Source organism: Siphateles boraxobius, unplaced genomic scaffold (assembly GCF_051911475.1).
Source record: "Siphateles boraxobius isolate OS27281-9 unplaced genomic scaffold, OSU_SipBor_1 35, whole genome shotgun sequence".
NCBI lineage: Eukaryota > Metazoa > Chordata > Actinopteri > Cypriniformes > Leuciscidae > Siphateles > Siphateles boraxobius.
Window position 1 is genome coordinate 5,726,074 of NW_027508975.1, and position 20,832 is coordinate 5,746,905.

Here is a 20,832-nt window from a genome sequence, read left to right on the forward strand (position 1 = left end):
TATATACATTAAAAAAATTACAACACCTTACCAAGCTCTGCCCAACTGTATATGTCCATAAACACATCAATAATTTATTTAGAGGATCTTATAGTCAAATCAAAGGCATAAAAACCTTCAAACACACCAACCACTCCAAAACAGCCATCTAGAATAATATAAAGCTTTCAGCTGATAGTGCCATATCTTCCCTAAGATGTTTTATCTGGCCTGCACTGATCTCTACTGCAGTATAAGTGTGACTGATTCAAATACCGTCTGACATTGGTCAAAGTGCTTGATAAAGTCCATGCAAAGGGATAACACTGTTATTTTTATCAGCAAAAGACTGAACAGTAAACAGTGTTTGATAGTGTCCATCTAAAGTTATTAAGATGGTAGCTGTTGATAAGCGGATATCAAATCGTCCAATTACAACCGATGCAGTTGGTTCTCATGTATCATCATTTCCCATTATACATTCCAGGACTAACTCTCTCTTCTGGAGGAAGTCGCATTCTGCTGTATTGAATATCCATAAAGCCTGTTTGCAGTCTGCCTGCATCCCAGCATCACACCTCAGGAGACATAAACATGATGCATACATACTAACCTCAGTGCAGATTGAGCGAGGTTTGTCGCAGGCTGGGTCACATGACCTATCTGACACCGGCTCGCTTGTCAATGCGCATCCACCTGCAGGCAAAGAGTTCAAAGTTTTATATTGTTTAATGACATTGACACACACACACACACACACAAAGCAGCACGCGCCCATTTTCAGCCAGTGTATTGTCCTGGAGGCAGGAGGCATCAAAGACTCTCCATTCTGTTGCTCTACCCCCATCCCCCTCCCCCTGGAAATGCAAAACACAGCCAAGCACGCTTCACTCCAATTTAACACATGCTTAAATCATCTCGTGTTATGATATTACTGATGTGTTAACTGATATGCATGAGGCAGTAATTAAAAACTCAACTAGATTTTTATATTTTCTGGAGACTAATGTGAGTGGTGCTTGGCCGTGCAAAACTCAATGTCAATATGGGCGGACTATCCTACCAGTATTTGGGAAAGCAGTGGTTTACAAACATTTTCATGCCACAGACCCCCAAATTTGATGATCCCTTTTCTGTGGGAAGTTGTAGGATAGATTTTTAATGCCATGTCAGCAGATGAGACTATTTTCATGGCAAGAACTGAGTTACAAAGAATACAAGAGTTGCATAAATACAATACAAATAAAAAACAAACAAAAAGAAAGAAAGAAAGAAAAATACAGCAGTTACGATTATACAAGATGTTTCACATTTACATATTATAAGAACATTCTGGTAAAATCTTACTAAAGTCTTTAAGTACATTAAAATGTTGTCTACTTGCATTAAAAACAAGACAGTCCAATACAATGTTTCCCCTTTCTGAGGGACCTCTCCCTAAATTATATTACCCAATCTACAGTGTGATATTTTTAATATATAAATGTGCATGCATGTATAAAATATAATGTGGATGTGTTTCTTTTAAGTTCTTATAAAAAAGTGTACTTGTTTTCTTCCCACCATTAGTACTGTTAGACATGGAAAGCCATTTCCGCCACTATATGATTTTTTATTTGTATTTTTTAAAGTCTTAATGTCTACTTCCTGTCAATTCAAGATCATGACATTTTATCTCCTCATTTTGACATCTTATCTCATTGACACAGCATCTTATAATTTTGACTTTTTATCTCATAATCATGACTTATGTCATAATAAATATGATTTAAAGAATGTGTGATTATTTTTCTTACTAAGCAGAAATGAGCTTCGATAATTAGGTGTCTAAACAAAAGAAAAACATAAAAATGGCGGTGAATAGACTAAAATAGAGTTAAGATTTAAAGCAGTTATTTTTATATCATATTTATTATTATATAACATTGGTTTAATATATTTGTATTCATTAAATTAAATATCACATTATTTTGAATTAATTATAAATATTATTTCATTTATAATTTTATTATATTATTTTCTCCAAACCTTTTTACAGGCCCAGAAGTGCACCTTTGTGGCCCATGTGGTCAGGTATTATGAGTGTTTTCAAGGGCATTACTAGGATGTGGTGGTTGCTAAGGTGTTCTGAGGGGTTATTCATTTCTTACTATTCTCAGTCCATATTATATTCTGGTCCCTAGATATTCATGCCTGGGCTACTCCGTCAATGTAAGTCTATGAGATTTTGGCCCATTTTATCATCAGCCAGCGCAATTAAAAATGTTCCTCTTCTTGGCTCGCCTATGTGTACGATCTCAACATCCTTTATCTCACCTCTCTACAAATCGCAGCCTGTGGGAATCCACTGGATCTATAAAAGCACTGAAATGGGCAGCCGGCGGCCAGTGCACTGGTGTTATATTCTCTAAGCTGGGATGAATCAATATATCCAATCAACAATGGGAGCAATGAAATAGAACTGCTCCTTTATTCCGGAACAACTCTAGATTGCTGCTGCCAGGTACAATGACAATTGTAAAGTCCTCAACCAGCACCAGAGCTGGTTACAAGGTGATGCTTGTAAAACGTTAAAAAAATAATTTAAGGGTTCTTTTTTTCTCTCTCTCTCTCTTAGTGTAAAATTTCATCATTAGCAATAAGATAAAGCTATTGGCGTGTTAAAAGATCTAATTTTTAAAGGTGCAGCATAAACTGTAAGCATCTGCAGAAACATGTTTACCAATTAGCAGCTTGTATGAATATTCATACCGCTGCACACCTTTATATTACTCATGAATATGCATAAACAGGGACCTGGTTGCTGTAGAGGGATTGGTTACAGCCTTAGAAGTTCTATTGCCCTGTTCTGCCAATCAACAGTGACCAGACTCATGTGTGCCATCTGGAACGAGGTCAGTTTGGACGGCTCAACACAGAGGGCAAATAAACATTTGAGAATCATAGGGATTGAATCCAAGCCTCTATTTGGCATAAATATGGCATTACAAAGCTCAGCAGAAAATGAAATCTCATATTTAAATGTATTTATAATGTCCTTCAGCGGAGTGTGAGGGACAGGGGCATACTTCTGTATTTCCTCATGTATTTCCACGTGTGCACCAAAACAGAGAGAGAGAGATGGAGAAATACACACACAGACACATTAACACTAGAGGGCAGCTGGCATGATGGTGAATGGGATTAAATGTGTGTCACATTGTTATGGATTAAAAGCATATTTCCATAAAGTATATACAGATGAATAAGAGGAGACATCATACACTTCAGCCTTCATGACAGGAAATGACAGCACAGGACGTCAACTTTATCTCAAACCCCAGTCTGTCATCAAACACTCTCTGGGGAAAGATTATTGATGCTTCTGTCAAAGTGATGGTTTCATTTTTTCTCTAAATATCGAAAGAAGATACAGGGTGGTTTATCTCTGCTTCCACAATTTGTGCACCTTGGGTTTTCTTCTGTCCTTTATTTTTTTCAAAAGGACATAATAATTATAAAATGAAAAAAAAAAAAAAATCATTTATTAATTTCAAAAACACACCTGTGACGTTTAATCCATCAGAGCGCTGGCACCAGACTTGACGAGATGAGCCTTTCCATGCACCGTTCATCCATTTGTATTCATAACATTGGCCATCTTAAAATGCATAAAACAGTTTTACCAGTGACACATGGAGAAAAATAATTTTAAAACCTTAAAACATTATGGTATCTAACTGCATTTTCAGCCCTTAATGCATTGGTTTTGTCTCACCTGTACATGGTCTGGCTTCCCATTCCTGTTCTGGGCACTGAAGAAGGTTCTCGGGTTCCTGAGCTAGAACAGCACGAGAACGCACCTGCACCGAACCGAAGCCCAGATCGTCCCCGCTGATACAGCTCAGCTGACACGGGCTCCACACAGTCCAGTCCGTCAGGTAACACTCACCTGGCCAACAAACACAATTATTGGATGATTGACATGACTGCCCTAATTTCTAGGATAGATCAAGGATAGGATAGATTTCTTTCTTGATTCACAATAAATACTTTTTGTTTTGTTGCAATCTTTTAAAAAAGTTTTTAAAAGGACCTATAATGCCCTTTTTCAAAGTCTTGATTTTGTTTTGGGGACTACTAAAATAGGTTTTTATGCTTGAATGTTCAAAAACACCTTATTTTTCACATGTTTTACATTGTTGCAGCACCTCTATTCCCAGTCTGTCAGTAACGCTCTGTTTAGTTCCTGTTTCTATGAAGCCCCTCCTTTTGAAAAGCGCAATGTGCTCTGATTGGTTCGGCTGGACCAGTTTGTTGTGATTGGTCAACCGCTTCGAGCGCGTTTCGGAAATGCCACACCCCTTACCATAACCGTGAGTTTCAACACGCTACAAACGCAACTCAACCAGGCCTCGCCCCTTTTATTTTGCATATGCATTTTATCTAGCGTATTTCCAAAGCGGAAATTATTTAAATTATGAATATTGTGTCGTATTTGTTCCCAGAAGAAAACTACATTCGAGGGAATCTCAGGGAATACAGAAACAGTTTGCAGTATGCACTGATATAGAATAACATCCTTTGGAGTGACTTTGCACTTTATAACTTTGCAGACCTTTTTCATGCTCAAACAGCAACCTTACACATTAGAAAGTAAAAAAAGTAAAAAATAACCCCTTTAAATTTAAATTGTGTGACAGCTATAAGCATGAATTTTGCTGGAAAATTATTTAAATGGTGCTGAGAGTTCAACAGTATTATTGGTAGCTGAAGGCAAAATCAAATTCACCAAAATATTTAATAAACAAATAAACTTTACAGAAGACAAGCGTTTCAAATCTCAAAAATCCATAGTGATTTCCGAGGAGCTCCGCGGGCACAGATTCTGTGTGGGCCTAGTGATTCATTAAGAGATTTCAATCTAAAACCCTAAAGAACAAAAACATTTTCGCATTATCAGCCTGCTGGGTCTAAAACTAACAAATTCCGCTTGTGGGCTTTCTTTTTAATATTAAGGATATTAAGATAATATACCTAAACACTTTCACATTTTTTGTGTGTGGGTTATCTCAGGGTGTTTTTTCAACAGAAGTAGGTCAGTCTGTCCTGTTGTAATAGCAGTGCTGATTTGTGAATATTTCCCAGAGTATTAATTATTCATAACGTTGTCCTTCCATGAATCCCTAATCCTATGATCGTGATTATCAGAGCACGTGTGAAGTGGAAAGCCAGAGGCAGATGTGACACCTGAGTTCACAGAGTACACTCTAATAAGTGTGTGAATAGCTGATGAGGTTTCACAACAGAGGGATGAATATCCACATGTGAAGCGGGGCATCATCAAAAAACATTTGTGTAAAAAAAGAGAGAAGAACGAGAGAGATCGTAATAGAAAAAAAAGAGGGAAAACACAGAGGGAGCGCAGCAGTAGGTCACAGCTGGAGTTTTATAGATGGGGATGAGACGGGATGTGTGCCAGGGAGCCACGCTTCAAGATCGAAGAATGATGGGGTCAAAGGTCAAAGCGGGTGAAGGACAATGCGACTTTCTAAAGAAACTACACTGAGAGCAAAGCTTCACGTAACTTACCCTAACACAACACAAATCTGCACTGACAGGCTGGTGTGACGTCACTGTTACTGTCCCCTTGTACAAATCTCAATCATACGGAGCCCCTGAAGGGACATGTTGAAGGAAAAAAATATGAGATGAGAGGAAAAATTAGATATCAATCAATGCTTTTGCGCTCTCTCGAAAATAACTGGGGTTCCCCTGAGAAACTTTGTGTTTGTTCGCAAAATGTTTGCGTTTCCGTGAGAAACTTTGTGTTCGCTCACAAAGAATACAAAAGTTTTGCAACTAAAAACAAAGTTTCTTGTGGGAACTCAAAAGCATTGAAATATTTTGAAATAAGCATCTCATTTTTTTTTTTCCATCACCATGTGCCTTTAGGAACTCCGTACAATCCAACTCTCTACTTCTGCCATGTCAAGGACATGTCAAAAGTTTGTCTTACTATCTATCTGTCACTCAAACTCGCTTGCTGAAACGAAATGCTTTAAAAAATAATGTCTGAGCAGAAATCTTTGTTTCCATCCTTTTCATGTGAATTTACAGTATAACAGTGGCCATGAAGCCATGAAGTTTAATTCTCTTTTTTGAATGAGGTAATATCACAAAGTATATGAGGGTGTTGAATTGCAGCAGTGTGATGACTCATAAAAGCAGCCTTGTTAATATGAGATTTCAATTCTGACTGATTTATAAAAGTGAGCTGCTAGACAGAGTAATTCGAGTTTGCAAGTTTTTACTTTATTTTTGATCAAATAAAAGCAGCCTTGGTGAGCATAAGAGACTTTCAAAAACATTTAAAAACATCTTTCTGACCTGGTAATGGTAATATAATTATGTAACAGGAATATAATTTTAACATATTTGAAGGATTTAATATTACGGATTTGTTTTGCTTTCTAAAGACTGGCAGGAAATCAAGATTAATATTGATAATTTAATCTTATTAAAAGCCAGAAAAAAATATATATATATATTTAAGAGATATGAAGTTAAGTAGATATCTACATAAAATTTAATTTATTTTGTATTTATTAATACTATTTTAATATATTTTAAAGTTTAATTTATTAATGGAATGGCAACTCTTTTTTAGTCAATAACATAATACATTTTTGTATCTTTAATTTTTCTTTGATGAATAGAAAGGTAAAAAAACGTATTAATACAAAAATCCTTCAAAATTTCAATGGACCCCCAAACATCTCTTTGTGATCCATTAACCTAATTTTGAAAATCCCTGCCCTTGATGTGTGATGCTGAAACTATGTAAACTGAGGTCAACTTTGACTGTTTTTTTATTTTGTCAGTTCATTCTGCTTCACCCAAGCTTCACATCAACATGGCACTTCAATTTCAGTGCTTGCATCAGCAGCATGTTGGCACAGATGGGACATTAGTTGTTACCTGGGCAGGGCACTGTGCAGGACTCCTGCAGGATGATCTGTTTGTCTCCATCCACTGTCTGCTCCAGGTCTCCACAAAGTTCCTCATCCACCATACTGCCCGGATCCTTCCCCGAGCCGTCAGACACGAAGCAGGACACATTCCTAAAGCGCAGGCCTTCTCCACAACGTGCACCCTAAGGAAACACAGAGTTTTGACATTAACGACTACAATTGGACACCAGCTGTGGTGAAAAACAACTTTTTGTAGTCCTAAAAGAGATTGCAGCTTCTTTGGAGCTCTAGACCTGGAAAGAGCAAAACTTCTCATCATGGTGATACAAAATAAGGGAATAAGAAATCCCAGCATTGTTTCTCAGTCCTTATGTTTGGCACTGTCAGCTACCGGCATTATTTTTTCATAGCTGCTGAAAATCTCTGAAAACATGAGACACAAGTGCTGGAGACTGCTGAGGGCTGTCAGAAGACACTTTAGAGACAGGCAGCCGAGAACAAAGGCCAGAGTCAATATTCTCTCACAGCCTTCACTGTGACGGGAGCATGAGGTATGGGGGCAGGAGGAAGAGAGACAGGAAAAAAGGAGAGGAGAGAGAGGCAGTGTCTTCTGTCTGTTGTCTTTAATTAAACCCCCTGTTGGGCCCTGAAAGCCAGACTGATGACAGGAGGAAGACGACAGCAGAAATACTGTGGAAAGGCCAAAGCAGGAGAGGATTGGGGAATATTCTGCATATACCTAAACATGAAAACATGAAATGCTGGTGTTTTTTTGTATTGAGTGTGCCTTAAGTAAGACAAAACCTTATAAAATAATATAGCATACACACTAAGTAATGTGTTTATGTTATACACAATCAGATTAATTTGCTACGCATTACTTTGTAAATTTAATATCTGCGATGCCTTTTCAATTAAATGATGAGCGTAAATTTTTCCATTTATTTAATGACAATTTATTATTTTGTTTATTTTTTCCCAATGACAATTTTCAATGACAAAAATCATTCCAATATGCTGATTTTATGCTCGGGAAACATTTCTTCTTATTATGAATATTTAAAACAGAATTTTTTTTAACATTTTTCTGTAGAAACCATGATACATTGAAACCATGATACAGGATTCTCTGATGAATAAACAAAAACAAAAATAACGTCTTTATTTCAACTATTCATTTCCTTCTCTGTGGGCCTCTAGTCAGTTAACTTAGAATGATTGCGTAGAGCTACGTTACACGTAGGCTCACTATTGGCCGATTCTGGTCATGTGGGTGATGCGTGTGACGTACAACAACAGAAGCTTACGCTATGTCACTAGTGAACTGACTCGAGGCCCACAGAGAAGGAGATGAATAGTTGAAATAAAGTCGTTATTTAAAGTATTCTCGTCGCTTGAAAAACTTTGGATTAAGCCACTGTAGTAACTTGGACTATTTTAACAATGTCTTTAATAACTTTTCAGGGAACAAGTGTCCATCCCTTAAGAAGCCTTGAGGAGGGATCCAGCTCTCAGATTTAATCAAAAATATCTTAATTCTTGTTCTGAAGATGAACGAAGGTCTTACGGGGTTGGAACAACATGAGGGTGAGTAATTACTGACAGAATTTTCATTTTTGGGTGAACTATCCCTTTAAACAATATTAATTGATGTGTCTAATATACTGTTTCACATGATCCTGGTTCATAAATAATTCTATGCTACATTAAAAAATCAGAAATTGCAATGTAACGTATGCAAAGTAAATACAGTAATATTAAGTTACATGTAGTCAAGGATCAACATCTACTACAAAAGTTAATGTGTCACATTCGATAAAACGTTACAATGTAACATAAGTACTTTTTACAATGTGCAACACAATATTGTAATGTATTATTTAAAAAAAAAAAAAATAGATCTTAAAATATTGAATTCAGCTTTTTGTCCCGACTGAGCGAATCATGAGCAAACCCACCTCAGATTTGCATGGAGACCAGGCGCTGTACCTCCAGCTGTAGCAGGGTCTAACAGGACAGGGCTTCCACTGTTCCAGCTGTGAGGAACACGGACGTCCATCTCCCTGAGAGGCCTGGATCACAGTTCGCCTCCTCCACAGCTTCCCTACAACAAAGATTGAAGAAAAGACTGATATTTTTGACAATTGCTGAATTGCAATATTGTTAAACCCCATTAGACCTGTTTTCACAGACAGGGCTTAGATTAAGACAGGATTAGGCCTTAGTTCAAGTATTTTTTATAAACATGCCTTAGGGGGAAAAAAACATTACTCGTGTTCATCTCGAGACAAAACAATGGCACTGGCATAATATAAGATATGTCAGTGCGATTTGCTTTCAGTTAAAACAGCTCAAAAATGCATTTTATTCAAGGACTGGGTTTAAGGCCTATTATGTGAAACCAGGTGTTAGTGTAACGATGATACCCAGCAAGCAATAGCTGTCATTTCACCTTCATAGACCTGTTATAGAGTAACCCACTTCTAGCCAAAATAACCTTGAAGTTGGTTACATGTCGTTTTTGCCAAAATAACTTGTGAGATGTACATTTTATAATGTATGCAAAGTCAACAGTGATTACAAGGTCTTTGGTTTCATTTCTTTGACATGTTATCTAATTGATTACTATTCTATTCTTGGGCTATGGTTAGATGTCTAGTAAATTTTCACTGACAGCCCAGTTTTTACCTTGTTTTAGCCTAGACGTCTGGGCTACATTTGGATGGCTATTAGACCTGGAATTGCTTGCTGGGTAAGCTCTGGACATTTTTACTTAATATGGAATAATCTAACAGCCTATCACACAGTAGAAATAAATGCGACAACAGCCAGTCGGTTGATAATAAGTGATTTCTGTTTTCAGAAAAGTGTTTTTAGCGTCTGCCGTCTCAATATCTGAGGACATGAACACATGAATTTCATCTCCGGTTATGCTTTGAGAGTCAGCTTTTCACCGTTTCATTTTCGAAAAACTACTGTCAAATACACACTGAAATAAAACTGAAAATGTAAAAAATGAAGTCATGTGGAATTGTTAAGTTGACCTAACTTAATTTTTTCAATTACGCATGCTTATTTACTTAATAATTTTAAGGGAACAGGTTTCCTCACTTTTTCTAAGTCAACTGATCACTTCATACAGTGTAGCTACTCTGTGGAGTTTAATAGTGAACAAACAAGTTTACATGTCTACATTCATTCTCATGGTCTAACAAATATGTGTAAAGCATTTTGTTCCCCATTAATGGTAAATGGATATTGTGATAATATTTTTGGCCATATCGCCCAGCTGTAGTTTGAGGTTTGTCGTGGTAGCAACATAACACTTTTTATTAGACATGACCAATATTATAAATTCACTCTCACACTAGAAGTACAACGCCCTAGTTTTCCTGATGCTCACATCAAGATCATATTCATCATCTTACGCTTTAACCTCAAGAAAGTGACTCCTCAGATGAAATAAAGGCTTTTTACTGTAAGTGAATCATCTTATGTTACACACACTAATCTCAGGTAACTCAATCCCTCTCCAATGGAATGCCAAAAATGATAAGCGACCTGAAAGTCTTTATTTCTGTGTGGTAATGTTTCTTCCCTTCAGTGAATAACTTAATCTGCCAAGCATTTTTCAAGCCTAATTCCAGTCCCTGAAACCACTCTGAATATTCAGCTCTCCCCCTCTTGATTTTCTTAAATCGATTCCAGAGGGCTGAGGAGAGTGATTGAGAGAAATGGAGTGTAGACTCTTTCAGGCAGAATGCATCCTGCTGTTTAAAAGTGAAGCCCAGGGGAAGCTTGTAATAAAACTCCACACCCTCATCTCACTAGAGCCATTAGTTTGCATGGCAGGTGGTAACACAAAGAACTCAATAACAAAACCTTCAAAAAACTTCAAAATGTGTATTATTGAAATTACTTGATGATCATAGCAAGCACTTAAAGGTATGGATGTATTCTCCAAAATTATTTTATTGAGCAAACGAGTGATACCACTTCTAGAGATCCTATACCTATAATCCTAATCCATAATCATCTTTCCTCATGGATGGGATTTGAGGCTGGTAAGATTTAAAAAAAAAATGTTTTTGAAAGTTTCTAATGCTCACCAATTTTTTTTCTCTCAAAAAATTAAGTAAAAACAATAATATTGTGAAATATTATTACAGTTTAACTGTTTTTATTTCAATATGTAATTTATTCCTGAGATGACAAAGCTTTAAGTGTCACATTTAATGTCATTCAGAAATCATTCTAATATGCTGAATTGCTGCTTAAGACACATTTCTTATTATTATCAATGTTGATATCAGTTGTTCTGCCTAATATTGTTTGTGATTTTTTTCCCAAGGATATTTTGATAAATAGAAAATTTATCAAATTTAACAGCATTTATCAAATGTGTTTGTAACAATGTAAAAGTCTTCACTGTCACTTTTGGTTAATATAATACAATCCTTTCAATAAATTAATTAATAAAATAACCAATACAACAAACTTTCGAATGGTAGTGTAATTACTAACTACTAAATGCCATGTGGTTTGTGACATAGGCGGAGTTTAGGGGGAGAGACAATGATTTTGACTGAGCTATGAATGAAAAAAATTATAGAATTATTGTTATCTCATTCTATTTGTATTATCTTATCATAACTTAGCAAAACTGTTTGTTGTTAGGATGACAAAAAGTTTTAAAAGTTAACTTTTTGGCTGCTCTACCTCATCAGTCTAACAGGGCTCGTAAATATCAAAATAATCGAGATGGCCAATCAAATCAAAGACGGCGGATCTTACTTTAATACTGTCTCTATGCAACAAGAGTTTGTGGACAGATCCAAGTAGATGTACTTATTAGACTATAGCCTACTGTTTTAAGATAGAAATGTTCAGCGACCAACAGTAACAGACTATCTAGTGATGCAAACTACTCAACTTTATGAGATTTCGCCGTTTTCAATTGAAAATATGCGATCATGAATCATGTCATTCATAAATGATTGTGACGAGACAAGAAACATTTGCGTTTTCGACATATTAGACATATATCCCAATATTAAGCACAAAAAAGTGAAACTCCGCCTATGGTTTGTGAATAAGATACAGGTTTTGGCACTGAAATATCACAGCAAAAGGTCATCTGACCAAGCAGATTCTGGGCTGGGGTTGGGTAAGACTGTGTCTAATACTAACTTCTTTGCAGTTAGTTTTATTTTGGCTGGATTTACACAACCTCGAAGGGCACCGCTAGGAACTTCGTAATGTTAAACATGATCACAGCCCAGTCCCCGGATGACACGTTGCCCTAAAGCAAGTTGTACCAGATGCAATTCATCTTCACCGCAGCATGCCATGATGGACCATCCCTGCGGAGAATCCTCTCTGAAGCTCCCTGCTTTCCAGCAGCCACAAACCAAATCAACTGCCAGTGCCTTGCATCCTCTTTATATGCTGGGTTCAGTTGGGAAAACTATACACAAGTGCTTGTGTGTTTTTGTGAGTTTTTAGCTGTAGGGATTGCTCAATTTCTCAGTTTTTTCACTTTTTCTTCCTGTCTATACTGGTGGCCGAGACACAAGGTTTAGGGCAAACCGCACAAGCAGAGAGCCACAGGAAAGCCAATGCAAGCTCTTTCTTTTCTTTTTAGATACTGTTTGTCGCACCAGACACTTTAATTTACCTTTAATGGGAAAAACAAACACACAAAATCATGCCTAATTCAATAATGTTCATATGTGCCAAGTGGGTCAATCACCAGGAATATTAATATCCAGCACTATTAATCTATATGAAAATACATAAAAAAAAAAACAATTCCTATATATAAAGACTGGAATAAGCCTCTTCTATGTTGATTTCTGAATTAAAATGAATTTGAAGTAAAAAGAAATATGTCCACGGAATAAAACAATTTAAAAGATAATTGTAACTTTTTCTCTCACAATTCTGACTTTCCTCACAGTTGCGAGATATAAATTCATAAATGTTCATGTTTTTTTCTCTCAATTCTGAGTTCATATCTCTCAATTCTGACTTTATAACTCACAATTGCGAGTTTATATCATTAAAATCTTAGAAATAAAGTCAGAATTGCGAGATAAATCTAAGTAGTTTGGAATAATCTATTATTATAAGAAAACAAGTTATTAATATAAATATAAAAAATAATACAGTTTGGAACAAAGTAAAAAAAAAAAAGTGAATTTAAATATTAAAAAAATGTCTACCAAAATCGAAAGTCATGTGGTGTGAAAAAAGACCATAAGGTCCAATAATAAAGAACGATAAACAAAATGTGGTGCAAGCAATGTGCAGAAACAGAGAGAGAGAGAGAGAGAGAGAGAGAGAGAGAGAGAGAGAGAGAGAGAGAGAGAGAGAGAGAGAGAGAGAGAGAGAGAGAGAGAGAGAGAGAGAGAGAGAGAGAGAGAGAGAGAGAGAGAGAGAGAGAGAGAGAGAGAAAAAAAAAACAGTAAATTATATTATAAAGTAGACCCTTTAATACCCTCATGAATGTGTGTAAAAGTCAGAAAGTCTTTTAAAATGTCAGATAATGTGAATTAATTCATGATACCATTTACCTTGGAAAAAATGTTTTACAAGAACTGGTTGTTTCAATAAGTAGTTTTTTTTTACTCAAGAAACATTATATATATATATATATATATATATATATATATATATATATATATACATACATAAAGGCTAAGGTTCTATGTATTTAAGGAATGGAGAAGAGTGTCTTAGTCTAACATTTGTCATCGGGTCATAGCCTGCGCGTAGCACTTCAACTTTTATAAAATGAGATTTTGGCCAAATGACAGAAAAAACTGAGCGGCAACATAGGTACAGTAAAGTTGATGATAATGTAATGCGATGAACTTGAACTGCCTCAGATGCGACCGTTCTAATGACAGAAAAAACACGTCCGACACATGCATGAGTCTGAGCATGTATAAAGACATAATATCAACTTTGAAAACAGCGTTTAATGATTTATTTTTTTTAAACAGTGTTTTTTCCATTTCCTGAAAAGTAGCGTTTTTGGACATACAAGATTTCCGAGTCAAATTAATCCCAACAATTTAAAGTCCAGTAAGAAAATAGTTATTTGCATTCATATCTGTGTGAGGACTTCACTCTTTCTGTGAAAGGCTACAGATCACCTGCTGATTCTTTGTCTTTGTGGGAATCCTCCAGCCTGGGGACAGATTAAAGATCCTACACTGAACTAAGCCAGCAAAGGTTTCAAACAGTGGCAGGGTTTGCTCTTGCTGTTGCTGGTCATTGACTCTCAAAGACCACGTGTAGTAGAATGGTCTCTTAGGCCCCAAGCACACAAACATAATGGGCCCCTAATCAATCGTCAGAGCAGATGGAATTACAGTCAAGGACATCATTATCTTCCTCTCAAATGCTGCTGCAGGGCGATAACTCAATTCTCACACAATAATTTTTTTGTGGTTTCTGCCCACACTGGTAATTCTAAGACAGCAGAGAGCTCAGTATAATAATTCCCTAAAAACTGCCATTTGAGGAACCAGTCATGTTAGCTCACATCAAAGACTAGCGTTTTGGACCGCTAGACACAAAGTCCCTCCTGAGGCTTTTGATTTAGTCTGAAACAGACTGTTAGACTGCTGAGAGTGTGAATTAACCAAGCCATGCAAATTTAATAATATCACAAAAACAGATTTTAGTGTGTATTCTGGCAGATATCCAACTTCAAATCGAGGTGTTCAATTCAAGGTGTTGGCCTACCTGCAAGACCACAGGTGTGAGAGCATTCAGACCAAGACGACCAATCAGACAGCTGGCAGTTGACAGGGCACTCGACCACACAGGAAGCGTTCATCTGCCATTTTTTATCGAGACCAAGCTAAAAGAACAGAGATCCATTTATTCAGGTGGATTTTCAAAAGAAGCATCAGTTGTAAACAATGTCTTGTGAACTGAAAAGTACCTCCTCGCAAAACTTCAGGTCCACGGACTTGGCATCACTGCGAACACAGTCCAGCATGCGTGTCTTGAATCCAACCCCGCACACGGCTCGCTCACTCAGCTGACATGTGCTCCAGTCTGGATGGGAAATATGATGATGGCAAAACAAAATTCTTCTAGTCTGAACCTGATCAATTATTTTGAATCATCCTCTTTCCCTTTATTACGTGAAAAGTCATACCTGGGACCTCTGCAGTGGTGTTATTGAAAACTTAAACTAAATCCAACATTATTAAAACAAAAAAACAAAACAAAAAATAGCATTTGGCAATGTTGCCTGAAACTGAAATAAAATAAGTGCATGTTAAAGTACTAAAATGACTGAAACTGAAATGAAATATTAATGATTATGAAATAAGAATGATCAAATCACATAGCACATAAATGACTAAAACTTAAACTAAAATTAAAATTGAAAAGTTAATTCAAAATATTAGTATATAAATAATACTAAAATAACACTGGTTTGTAAAATAATAATAACACAATTATTAATAGAGGAAAAAAATAATAAAAAAATAAAATGTTTATGTTTTTATCAAAATAATAAGGCATTACATTTATATCTTTGCCAAATGATTTTATCCAAAGCAACTTAAAATGCATTCAAGGTATTAATTTTCTCATTTTAGACGCATGACCTTGGTGTTGTGAGCGCCATGCAAATGTTACTATTTGGAGAGAAAAAAAAGAATGCTGATATTATGTTGAAATTAGATTATAATCAGTATTAGGAAAAGTAAAGAGAATTCCAACTGACACTTAATTATTTCTTCAATCAATTAAAATGAACCTGAACAGAATATGAAGGTCATGGCAGATGAATAGCCCTAATCGGCAAATCAAAACAGTTATTTTTAGTGCTGTCAAATCGATTTGTCACGATTTGACAGCACTGTTTTTTTAGTCTTTGCATGGATCTGGTGTAGCAAATGTTCTAGATAAGATGCAGTCAATATTTACCTGTGATATTATAGGAGTAATGGAAGCAGTTGGTGTTCAGAGTGCAAGTTTCTTTCTCTGTAGTTGAAGGACACTGTTTCCCTTGACCAGGCTGACGTATGGGGCTTGCGGTCCTCCACCTTGTACTGTTCACATTGCATGGCTTCAAAAACAAAATAAACAAAGCTTTCAATGAACAAATAATGATCAATAAACAACAACAAAAAACTAAAGAGAAGGCTTTTTGAAATATTCAGCATATGTGCAGCGGATTAATTTGGCTTTCATTTTTTTTCTCCTTGCCATTTCTGAGGGAAATAAATTCCTCTCAGTAGTCATGCGTAAGATGTTTTAAGCCTTCCCGCATTTTAACCACAGGGACAGTCTCAGTATCCATGGCATTTAGCAACCCTTGCAGTTTGGTGGCAGCGTGCCTGGGAATCACACTGAGACAGACATGAGTAAACCTCCCCCCTTAGAGAATCCTCAATAATGCCTGTACACACACTCTGTACTATTGCATGTGTGAGCGACCAACCCCCGCCATATACAAAACCTTCCTCGTATTTATTATTTTGCCATGTATTTACTGACCGCTGGTGCACAGCTGACCAAAAATGTTCGATTGGTGTTGAGCTGCTCTGAAGAACATGCTGCAACTCAAATCCTCCTCAACAGGAGATGGAAAAATAGGTTCAAGCATTGCCAATCAGCATGCATGCATTTAATATTCAAAGGTTGGACTTTTAGGGGACGTGTGTGCTTTGAAAAGTGTTGAGCTCAGCTTCATCATACACACAACTCAACAAGGAATGTTGCGCTTGGGCCAATTAATTACACCACCCTGCATCACAATTGTTTCTAACTGATTTTGGGGAGCTGATTCCAAAAATAGTGTTTTTTTTTGTTTAAGCATGTCACTCTCAAAATATGGTGAGGTAAGGTGAAGAAGTCTTGTATTATCCCTTAATCACCGGAAAAACTGCCACAGAGACATGGTTCCTATCTTCTTCTGAGCCAAGTTGTAACTATTCATTCAATTCTCAGCTGTTTCGAACATGTTTGACATTAGTTTATACCTAATCCAGATTTCAAGGTTAGAATTATGGCCAGTGACATGACCCAGATGTTTTCCTTTACATCCAAACAGTGACAGAAAATACAGATTTTGTGAGATAACTTTAAAGTTCTTTGACATTAAATTGAATATCTGAGCATATATTAAGTATACTGTACATACATATATATAAACACACACACACACACACACACACACACACACACACACACACACACACACACACACACACATATATATATATATATATATATATATATACAGTATACTGTACATACACACACACACACACACACACAGACACATATATATATATATATATATATATTACATAAACACAATATTATATATATAATATATATATTACATAAACACAAACTTATGTTAGATTTGACAGCAATAATATATATATATATATATATATATAATTCTTATTTTTGTGGAAAAAAACTGTATGTGATGTAAATTTTAATCAAATCATCAAAAAGTTTTGTAATCATCAAATTAGGTAGTATTAGGCCTTTTTTTGGAAATCAGCAGATTTTTTTTTTTCAAGATTCAGGCCTGTGTTATCCATCACAAAATGATAGGGGTAAATATGATTTTGTGCTATATCGAACATTAGACATGTTCCTGATCAATGTCTCCATTCACCAGTGGGCATCGACTCCAAGTGCCCCAGTCAGTCAGAACACAGTCCTCGGGACAGGGCAGTTTGCTCTCTCTGGCTCCAAGAGGCATCTCTTCCGGATCACAGAGATAGTCTTCTACAGTGTCTGAAGGTCCATCAACAGTGTTTTGCATGCACCTTCATGAAATGAAACATCTGTTAGGACTATCATGAACTTAGCAGGACTTTCTAAAAAGGTGCATTACTAGTAATAATGTTGCTTATGCTGTTGTTGTTGTTCAGTCATACCTAACTTTCCTCGTCTGTACACCTTCCCCACAGTTCTCTTTCAGATCAACATTGCTGACCTTCCAGACACTCCACGGCTCAGCCACCCAGACATACTGACTGCAGTCGCTCAGACATGGCACCACTTCATACACCTGAGGAGAGGGCACAGAGCTTTCAGCCGGGCATTATAAAACTAACTTTTCTGTCACTGCTCACCAACTTTTTTGTGGAATAATAGGCTTTTATGTAAAAGCTTTATTGGTGAGAGTTTACAATGAGTTTTAATTCAATCAACATCAGTTAATTCTTTAGTTATCATGAACTAACATGAACTTTAAGATATTTACAGGATTTATTAATAAGGTTACTAATAATTTATAAATGTATTAAGGTTTGTTGTAAATTCATACCTGTTCATATACTACAAAAGTTTGGGGTTAGTAAGATTTTTTATTTAAAAAATATTTTAATTTTTATTTTATTTTTCAGCAAGGATGCAATAAATCAACCAAAAGTGACAGTAAAGGCATTTATAATTTTACAAAAGATTTTCATTTAAAAAATGCTGTTCTTTTGAACTTTCTATTGATCAAATAATCCTGAAAAAAAGTATTATGGTTTCCACAAAAATACTAAGCAGCACAACTGTTTTCCACATTGATAATAATAAGAAATATTTATTGAGCAGAGCACCAAATCATCATATTAGAATTATTTCTGTGACACTAAAAATTCAACTTTGCCATAAAGGGATTGAATTACCTTTTATAATATTTTAAACCAGAAAACAGTTGTAAACAATTGTAAATAGTAATAATATTTCACAATATGACTGTTTTTACTGTATTTTTGATCAAATAAATACAGCGTTGGAGAGCTGTGTATTTAGAGATATATTTTAAAAAATATATATTTAAAAAATCTGACCAACACCAAACTTTGGAACAGTAGAGTAATGACCTAATATCAATTAATAAACTAAAATTAGCTTATGCTAATTAAAATATCTCAGTAAACATAAAAATAAAAAATAACAGATTAATAAATGCTGTAAAAAAAAAAACATTTGCATTCAACGGTAGTGCCCATTTTCCTTTTAGTTACATCACCTACTTAATATTCATGAGCCAATTTAACCAGGTTTATAATGTGTCCTGCCACTTTTAAGATAATTACTTCACCCTTGGGGCCTCAAAGTCATACATTTATCAAGATCTTGAATTAATAATTGATCAAAAAATTATTATTATCCAAAAATTATCATTCAAAAAGATAACTGGTTAATCAGTTGTGCAGCATCATCAATCATTTAAAATGGTATTTCATTTTATTTATTTTTTTACCTGAGCCTGTTGCAGGATTCCCGCCATGATAAGAGAGAGAGAAGATGAAAGAGGGAATGTGGAAAACAGAGAAGTTGTTACATGCCATGTATTAGCCACTTCCAAAACCAATTAACGATGTGTAAATACACACAGTTACAGCCAAGAAAATGTCAATGATCTAAATCTGCACAAACAGTGTACCATGATTATATGAACATATTAGTAAACCCTATTGCTGTGCATTAAAGAAACATGCTATTCCGTTTGATCCTTTGATCAAACATTTACAGCACCCCGGTAATTAATCATTAAAACAAGACAAGCACATATAACAGGGTCCCTGCATACCTGATTAACATGGTCCAGTTTGGGGCACGGCCGGCCACCATTATAAGGTTTCTCCCGAAGCCACTTGGACCGTACTTTGACACCACTGCCGCAGGACTTGCTGCAACGGGACCAGTTTGACCACTCACTGAGTTTACAGTCAGACGGACAGGGGATGATACACGCTTCCTCTATGTAACCTAAGAGAGGTAAGAGAGAGTTCAATAGCGAGTCAAACAAACATGATGCAGTTTTGGCGCTGGTTACTGGAGTTGGTCTAATTCATTGTGACAGGTGACACAGCATCGAGTGTCTATGTTAAAGCAGCATTAAAGTCAAGCGTATGGCATTTGCACTGATATGGTCTGCTGAAGTTTCATTTTACATCACAACTTGCAAAGGTCATGGTTCCATTCTGGAAATGCTTGATGGAAAAGCTGCATGAAACAGCTCAAGTCTTGGAAAATTTCAGAGGATTATTCAAAAAGCAAGTTTCAAGCATTCCACGTCAAGTGGTCCATAATACTTTGCTTCTTCGAATATAATATAATATAATATAATATAATATAATATAATATAATATAATATAATATAATATAATATAATATAATATAATATAATATAATATAATAATTATATTATTACATTATATTATATTGCTGAAAAAAAAATCAAATAAAGATTATTTAAAAACATTATTGAGCTAGAGTAAATCATTTTAACAGAACTTGACTTCTAAAGCAAAAATTGGCTTTAGACATCAATGATATTCAAAGATTGAATTTGTGCCATGTATTAAAAAAGATAACTCCAGCGTTTTATGTCACAATTCTGGCTTTATTATGTTTTATTATGCTTACTCAGAATTCTAAGAAAAGAAAAGTCTGAATTGTGAGATTTTAACTTAAAATTGGTTGAGGAGATTCCCCCTTCTATGTAAAGTGCTTTGAGGTCCCAGAAAAAGCGCTTTATAAATGTAACAAATTATTAGTATTATTATTAAAATTGCAAACTCTGAACTGTGAGAAATAAAGTCAAAATCGTGTGTTATAAACTCGGAATTCTGAGAAAGTAAGTCTGAATTGTGAGATATAAACTCAATTATGATAAATACAATCAGAATTGTGAGACTGTGGCAGAAAGAGGCTTCTACATGAATTTTTTTTTTCAGATTGTGGGAAATCTTAATTTTAGATAGTTTGTAATTGTACATTTTAATTAGATGTCATTTTAAAAGTCAAATTAATCAAATGGAATGTAATTTTAATATATCAAATTAGCTTAAATTAACGCAAATAACATTATGTATTATAGTGGCACAACATTCAAGTC

The 20,832-nt window shown here is 35.5% G+C and overlaps 1 protein-coding gene across 1 annotated transcript in view; it reads right to left on the reverse strand.

Moving 5' to 3' along the window:
- thsd7aa (thrombospondin, type I, domain containing 7Aa) overlaps window positions 1-20,832 on the reverse strand; it is a 122,019-nt gene that overhangs the window by 11,672 nt on the left and 89,515 nt on the right. The window contains exons 14-24 of the mRNA XM_077196122.1: window positions 19,522-19,700; window positions 17,867-18,000; window positions 17,602-17,755; window positions 15,891-16,032; window positions 14,890-15,005; window positions 14,688-14,805; window positions 8,891-9,036; window positions 6,940-7,114; window positions 3,737-3,910; window positions 3,524-3,619; window positions 593-675 (exon numbers count right to left, since the gene is read on the reverse strand). Coding sequence (XP_077052237.1) covers window positions 593-675; window positions 3,524-3,619; window positions 3,737-3,910; window positions 6,940-7,114; window positions 8,891-9,036; window positions 14,688-14,805; window positions 14,890-15,005; window positions 15,891-16,032; window positions 17,602-17,755; window positions 17,867-18,000; window positions 19,522-19,700 — 1,517 coding nt within the window. The remainder of the gene's footprint in view (window positions 1-592; window positions 676-3,523; window positions 3,620-3,736; window positions 3,911-6,939; window positions 7,115-8,890; window positions 9,037-14,687; window positions 14,806-14,889; window positions 15,006-15,890; window positions 16,033-17,601; window positions 17,756-17,866; window positions 18,001-19,521; window positions 19,701-20,832) is intronic.